The sequence below is a fragment of the Molossus molossus genome, unplaced genomic scaffold (genome assembly GCF_014108415.1).
Source record: "Molossus molossus isolate mMolMol1 unplaced genomic scaffold, mMolMol1.p scaffold_m16_p_4, whole genome shotgun sequence".
NCBI lineage: Eukaryota > Metazoa > Chordata > Mammalia > Chiroptera > Molossidae > Molossus > Molossus molossus.
In genome coordinates, this window is record NW_023425377.1 from 90,108,278 (window position 1) to 90,116,480 (window position 8,203).

An 8,203-nucleotide genomic window follows, 5' to 3' on the forward strand; every position below is an offset into this window, starting at 1 on the left:
ATTGAATAGATTAATGGGATAAGACTCTAATAATGTCAACATTTAAAAAATTACAATAACAACAACAACAAAACTCTAATGGAACATTGCCTCCATCAACAATGCTGAGGGCAGGTGTGTAATCTCACCAAGAATACTGCAGTCATTATGGGATGGAAAGTATTTCAAGTGGCTGGGGGTTTTATAGAGCCACCCTAAAGAAGACCAACTATGGGAAGTCAGTGGTAAATCAACATTATGGTAGGTTGTCCCTGGACAGTGTGATTTTTATTGTCCTCTGGATGGAAATTAAATGTATCTTATCTATGGTACAATTGGTTGAAATTAGACAGATAATGGGGGGGAAAATCCCTTAGAAATATTAAGGGAGATAGATGATTGGTGTTATTACATAACAACAGCTGAAAGTTGCTGATTGTAAAAGTATTTTTTAATATGGGTAGTTATATCCTCAAACCAGATGAAATCTAAACTTGACAAAATAATAGCTTCTAGGCACCACTGTAGTTACTGAGAATGGGTGATTGTGGAAATATGTTGCTTCTGTTGGAGAGGAATTATACTGATATATGGTGTGGCAAGTATTTTGTTAACATCTCTGATATAGTTATGTAGTGTAATAAAGGATTATACATTTATCAATGCAATTAAATAAAAAACAGACTTAAATAGACTTGAAACCAATAAACTTCAGCCTTTAGACCACATCTGGCCTGTAATGTATTTTTGGAAGCCTCATAAGCTAGGTAAATCTTTAACATTTTTAATGGGTTGTAAGCAAACAAAAACAAACAAAAAAAGAGGAATATGTGATAGAAACCATGGCCTTCAAAGTCTTAAAAATTCACTATCTGGCTGTGCTAGGCTACATAATGGCCCCGCAAAATGTGCATGTCCTAGCTCCCCAGAATCTGTGCATGTGACCTTAGATAGCAAAAGGGACTTTGCAGATGTGGTTAAGGATTTTTAAATCGAGGAATTATCTGTGATCATCTAGGTGGGTGACATATAATCACAAAGGTCAATATGAGGGGAAGCAGGAGATAAGGATAATGCAGGAGATGTGAGGATGAAAGCAGAAGAGTGTAGTGATCCAGAGTCAAGAAATGCAGGTTGCTTCTAGAAGCCAAAAAAAAGCAAGAAAAGGAATCTTCCCATCAGTGTCTCCAGAAGAAAGCACTCCTGATGACACCTTGACTTGAAATGTTAGGCTCAATTCAGACTTTCAACTTCCAGAACTGTAGGAGAAAAAAAAAATTGTGTTGTTTTTTAGCCACTAAATTTGTGCTAATTTTTTATAGCAGCAACAAGAAAACTGATATACAAATTTGTTCCAGAAATAGTTTAATGATTTCTGAGGCAGATTATGATGCCCAGGAGAGAAAATAGCAGCCATCCATGTAACAGATATGTATTGAGTGTAGACTATGTGACTATATTTGGTGGTAGAGATATAGAAATAAGAAAGTTAAATACCCAGTGAAGTGATCATGTTGATCATTTTCTCCCATTAGTATGACATTCTCCCAGATTTATATGACATTCATTTCACAGTAATGGGACCAGAGAATCTAGGTAAATTGCCAAAAGCCATGTAGCCAATAAATGGTGGAGGTAGGATGCAAACCCAGACACCCTGAACCCAGAATCCAGGCTGTTGGTTACCTATTTATTCTATCCTCTCTCTCCAACCACTGCTCAGTTATTTACTTGTTTCACAGAGTAGGTTACCTGTAAGACCTGTTAGAAACCAAATATCTTATAAAGTTTGAAAGGAACATTCTGCCTATTCTGGTGACATTTATCTTACCGTATCTGCATGAGTATCATCTGACATCTGCTTCCATTATTGGAGACACTACCCATGAATAACTTGAAAACTAGCTCTCTCACTGCTGAAAGATGAATCTTGAAATCTTCACTCACTTCTCTGAGAGAGGTAACTACTCGGGAGATTCAGTGACCTGTTCGAGAGTCTACATTTGTATTTGGCTGTTGCTTAAGTGCTGGACTCAAAGGTTTCAGATTCTTCTTTCTCTGCAATTTATTAAATGCTTAAAATTGGACAATGAAAGGGGACTGAGCGGTCTTCCTAGAATCGTGGTACAAGAGAATGAGCAAGTTAGCCTCCTGTCCTCTTGTTACTCGGTGAGAGCTGACTGACCTTCCAGTGAAAAACAAACCCAAACAGTATGTCATTCCTGAAATGGGGTATGCTAGGTTGGGGAAAACTGACCTGGCAAAGCAGGAGATACAATAATATTATGTCAGACATGATGGACCTTTGGCTCAGTAACTCTGATTCTTTCTGCTTCTACCTCTATAGTTTAGCAAAGCATACTTTCAGAAGGAAAAAAAAAAGTCCTCTCATGCCTGGGAAATAAATTAGTGACAGATAGATAGGGTATCGATCAAGGAGTATACTTTCTAAAATATAAAAAAGGATTGTTTGGGTGATTGATTATTTTTATTTGCTTTTTTTAACTTACAAAATATTGGCTGGTATTAAAATTACTTTTTAAAGTACATATATAATATATGCAGACAATAGATTATAAGTAACCTCTAACTTTGGTAGATTTTTCTGTTATAGTAATTTTCTATTTTCTACACATCCAAAACTGTGCTTAAACAGTGACCCGATTCCACTTCTGGCAATATATCTGAAGAAACCCAAAACCCTAATTCGAAAAAACATATGTTTTCTTATCATTTTCAAGTTCCTGCATTATTCTGTAAAACAGGAGCTTCTATGTTATAAGAAATTTGGAAAGAAACATCCTACTGTGCTTTCCACTCAGCTCATTGGTTCTTCTACATGGAGTCATTTACCTGCCTAATGAGACTGTAAAACTCCGTTATCCTTTGGTCTCTGTTTCTTTATTGGTTTAATTTAGAGTATGAAATGGTCCCTGCACATAGCAGGGCTATCTATTTTTTCCTTCTGAACTGTGCACACCATGAAATGTGTGGCTCACCGTGAGCAGCAAGCATTTGGCTGGATAAATGCCTTCTATTTGGAACACACTGTATTTACACTTGCAAATTCCAAGGTCTTGTCTTGGAATAAATCAGGAAGAAGGGAGAGATATGATGAGTTGCCCCGCCTGCAAAAAATATAAAACATTCTTTAATTGGTCAATAGCACTGCTAATGACCTCTTACAAAGTTATGTAGTATGAACTCAGTGAGCCATGAAATTCCATATGCAGTCAATTTATAGGTTTATGGCACCAGCAAAGCAGAGACGCACAAAAAGGAAGACAATAATTAAGTTAAAAAAAGAAGTAGATAGAACTTTTTAATTAAATTTATTAAGGTGACATTGGTTAATAAAATTATATAGGTTTCAAGTGTACAATTCTATGCTACATCATCTGTATATTGCATTGTGCATTTACCACCCAAAGTCAAATCTTCTTCCATCACCATACATTTGACTCCCTTCACCCTTGAAAAAGAAAATGACTCCACTTTCATTTTAAATGGAATGAAATTGTTCTGTCCTTTTGAAACCAAACATTTACTTCAAAATGTAATAATTTTGAGTTTTAAATAGACTGTAGAAGTACCTAATTCAAACATGGGTTTAGGAACATCAGGTTCTTGCTTTAATTTCTCTCCTTTTCCTTTTCATTATCCTTTACAGTACTTTCCACTAATCGTAGTTTTAAACTCTTGTTTGAATTATAGTGGGACAAGAGTCAGTGAGGACCTCTCTGGAAGTTGCAGGTGAGCAGGACAGCACATTAGTCCTCTGCCCACCTTTGTGTAAATGAAGATTGTTCCCTTGAAAGGTAATAATGCGGTTGTGGAGGAGAGAAGTTAAACAGAATGAGGCATAGGAAGCAGTAAAGCTGTTGATCATAGACAGATAAAACCCTTTAAGTATTTTATAAAAACCACTCATCTTTATCCTTCCATGTTGCCTCTTCCTAGAAACTACTTACTATTTTTAACATAAACCTGGGGCTATTTAGCATTGTCTTTAATGTTCATCACCTTATGATTACAAACATACACTCACTTATCATTTTGTATTTGCCTATTTTTTCCTGTAAGTTCAAGCTGAGTCTGATCTTTCTAACACTGACCCCTTCCTTGCATTTTCTTCCCCATCATATGTTAGAAAAGAATCCAAATTTTACCAAACAAATGATTCTGATTCATTTTCTTAAACATATAGTATATATCATTATATATAATTATTGTATATATTATATATGAATATAAAATAACTCTATATTAATACAAAATACATAATTTACTATTTATATATGTATGTAATTTAATTTTAAGATCTCATCACATGTTCACATTAATGGGAAGGAAAACATTCCACCCAAAACATAAGGTAATAAAAAATAATTATAACAATAGGACACGGCAGATAAATCTTCATGTCAGACTGAAACTAAGTTGTAATTATCCCAAACATTATAACTAGATCAGATAAAATTTTATTTATGTCTTTTCCAATAGATAAACACATTCTGAATGCTAAACTCTGAAATTTGCTTCTTTTGTGTATTGAATGTTCACTGTTCAGAGCATAATCTCTCTGCAACCTTAATTTCTGGGTATGATCTATTTTTTTTTTTTTTTTTACAATTGTTTAGTTTTTATTTCATAATCATAAACTTAACTCTGCAATCCAGCTAGACTTGGAAAGAGTAAAGAAAATATGGAACTCAACGAACTGCGGCAAGAGCATGAATATTATAGATATTCTAAGCAGATGGGGACGAAGGGGTGGCTCTCCTGAGCTACAGAAGGAATGGTCTGGTAGTTAAGATAAAACACAAGTCAAATTTATGAGAGTTGTCCACAGTCAGCAATGGTGACCTTTTTGCTGGTCTTGCCATTCCTGGACCCAAAACTCTCCGTGGTTGTCACAATATCCATGCCATTTTTCACCTGGCCGAAGACCACGTGCTTGCCATCCAACCACTCAGTCTTGGCAGTGCAGATGAAAAACTGGGAACCGTTTGTGTTGGGTCCAGCATTTGCCATGGACAAGATGCCAGGGCCCTTGTGCTTCAGGATGAAATTCTCATCTTCAAATTTCTCCCCATAGATGGACTTGCCGCCTGTGCCATTATGGCGTGTGAAGTCACCACCCTGGCACATAAATCCTGGGATAATTCTGTGAAAGGAGGAACCTTTATAACCAAATCCTTTCTCCCCAGTGCTCAGAGCACGAAAGTTTTCTGCCGTCTTTGGAACTTTGTCCGCAAACAGCTCGAAGGTGACGCGGCCCAACGGATCGCCATCGACGGCGATGTCGAAGTACACGATGGGGTTCACCATGGCTAGGCTCGAGCGGTGCCGGTACGACGGTGTCTGCAAGGCCGGTATGATCTATTTTATTTATCTATTTTTTTCAGGGATTTTTTCTTTTTATTGTTGAAAATACTACAGATGTCCTCCCTTTTTCCTCTTTTACCCCTGCTCCTTCCCACTCCCACCCCCCTCCTGCCTTCCCCAGCCTAGTGTCCCTGTCAATTGGTTGTGCATACATGCATGTAAATTCTTTGGTTTATCTCTTCCCACCCCTCCCACACCCCATCCCTCAGAGGTTTGTTAATCTTTCCCCTACTTCCATGATCTGGATCTCTTTTGGTGGACAGCTGATTTTCTTCATTATGTTCCACAAGTAAGTGGGATCATGTGGTACTTGTATTTCTCTGACTGGCTTATTTTACTTAGCATAATACTTTCCAGGTCTCTCCATGTCATCTCAAAGGATAAGAGATCTTTCTTTCTTACAGCTGCACAGTATTACATTGTGTATATGAACACAGCTTTTTTATCCACTCATCTACTGAGGAACACTTGGGCTGTTTCCAGATCTTAGCAATTGTAAATGGTGCTGCTATAAACAGGGGTGCATATATTCTTTCTGATTGGTGTTTTAGGCTTCTTAGGATATAGTCCAAAAACTGGGATCTCTGGGTAGAATGGCGGTTACACCTTTAATTTTTTTAGGAAACACCATATTGTTTTCCATAGTGGCTGCACCAGTCTGCATTCCCACCAGCAGTGTACTAGAGTCCCCTTTTCTTCACACCCTCGCCAGAACTTGTTGTTTGATGATTTGTTGATGGCAGCCATTCTGGCAGGTATGAGGTGATACCTCATAGTTGTTTTATTTATTTATTTATTTATTTATTTATTTATTTATTTATATTTATTTATTTATGTTACAGACATTTCTCCTTTCCCCCCCTCTAATACACCCTCCTTCTCCCTCCCCGCCCTGTTCCCACCTTTGTTGTCCATGTCCATTGCTCATGCATTCACGCATGTAAGTTCTGTATTTATCTCTCTCCCCCACCCCTTCTTCTGGGGATTGTCAGTCTGTACCCCACTTCCACGTCTTTAGGACTACCCCGTTCCTCAGACTGTTATATTCATTATATTCAACAAATAAGTGAGATCATGTGATATTTGTCATTCTCTGTTTGGATTTTTATGGATTATGAGTCACATTTAAATCTTTCATCCATTTTGAGTTTATTCTTGTGTATGGTGTAAGTTGATGGTCTAGTTTCAGTTTTTTGCATGTAGCTGTCCAATTTTCTCAATATCATTTATTAAACAGGCTGTCTTTACCTCACTGTATGCTCTGGCCACCTTTGTCAAATATCAATTGATCATATCGCCTTGGGTCCATTTCTGGGTTCTCTATTCTGCTCCATTGATCTATCTGCCTGTTCTTGTGCCAGTACCAGGCTGTTTTTATTACAGTGGCTTTGTAGTATAACCGAAATCTGGTAATGTGATCCCTCCTACTTTGTTCTTCTCTTTCAAGATTGATGTGGCAATTCAGGGTCTTTTTTGGTTCCATATGAACTTTTGAAGTATTTGTTCTAGTTCTCTGAAGTATGTCATTAGTATTTTGATGGGGATTGCATTAAATCTATAGATTGCTTTGGGTAGTATGGGCATTTTAATGATGTTAATTCTTCCAATCCATGAACAGGTATGTGCTTCCACTTTTTTATATCTTCCTCTATTTCTTTTTTCAATGTCCTGTAGTTTTCTGGGACTAGGTCTTTTATTTCTTTGGTGAAGTTTATTCCTAGGTATCTTAATTTTTTTTGCCACAATGCTAAATGTTTTTTTTGTTTTTTTGTTTTTTTTTAGTTTCTCTTTCTGTGAGTTCATCATTGGTGTTTAAGAATGTGGTTATTTTCTTGACGTTAATTTTGTATCCTGCTACTTTGCCAACTTCATTTAAGTCTAGTAGATTTTTGATGGAGTCTATGGGGTTTTCTATGTATAATATCATGTCATTGCAAATAATGACAGTTTCACTTCCTCCTTTCCAATTTAGATCTCTTTTATTTTTTCTTCATGTCTGATTTCTGTGGCTAAGACTTCCAGTACTATGTTAAATAAGAGCGGCGAAAGTGGGTATCCTTGTCTTGTTCCTGTTCTTAAGGGATATGCTTTTTAGTTTTTGCCTATTAAGTATGATGTTAGCATATCTTGCAGTGCTGGTTTAGTGTTAATATATTATCTTAGTTGTTTTGTTGTCTGGAAAGCTCTTTATTTGACCTTCTGTTTTGAATGCTAGCCTTGCTGAGTAGAGTAGTCTTGGATTCAGATCCTTGTTTTTCATGACCTTGATTATTTCATGCCATTCCCTTCTGGGCTGTAGTGTTTCTTGTGAGAAGTCAGCTGAGAGCCTTATGGGGTGTCCTTTGTAGGTAACCTGTTGCTTATCTCTTGCTGCTTTTAGGATTCTCTCTTTGTCTTTAATTTTTGGCAGTTTGATTACTATGTGTCTCGGTGGGGGCCTGTTTGGGTTCTTCTTACTTGGGGATCTCTGTGCTTCTTGAACTTGAATGCCTTTTTCCTTCACCAAATAAGGGAAGTTTTTTTTTCACCATTTCTTTGAATATATTCTCTAACCCTTGCTCATTCTCTTCTTCTTCAGGGAATCCTATGATGCGAATATCATTACGTTTTTAGTTGTCCCCCAGTTCTCTTAAGCTGTCTTCCTGTTTTTTAACCGTTTTTTTTCTTTTGGTTTTCTGATTGGTTGATTTTTTTCTACCCTGTCTTCTAATTCACTGATCCAGTCCTCAGCTTCCTGTACTCTGCTGGTTAGTTCTTCCAATGTGTTCTTAATTTCTGCTATGTCATTCTTCATTTCCACTTGGTTGGTTTTTAATGTTTCTATATCTTTACTCAT

General features: G+C 36.9%; 1 protein-coding gene across 1 annotated transcript; it reads right to left on the reverse strand.

The window, feature by feature from the left end:
• Positions 1 to 4,607: 4,607 nt before the first annotated feature.
• LOC118615520 (peptidyl-prolyl cis-trans isomerase A-like) lies at positions 4,608 to 5,338 on the reverse strand. The gene has a single exon (XM_036240532.1). It carries the CDS (start codon positions 5,308 to 5,310, stop codon positions 4,813 to 4,815), a length of 498 nt encoding a protein of 165 aa, XP_036096425.1. The 5' UTR covers positions 5,311 to 5,338; the 3' UTR covers positions 4,608 to 4,812.
• Between the last annotated feature and the right edge of the window lie 2,865 nt (positions 5,339 to 8,203).

Coding starts and splice junctions, on each gene's coding strand:
- LOC118615520 (XM_036240532.1), bottom strand. CDS start 5,310: ATGGTGAACCCCATCGTGTACTTCGACATCGCCGTCGATGGCGATCCG.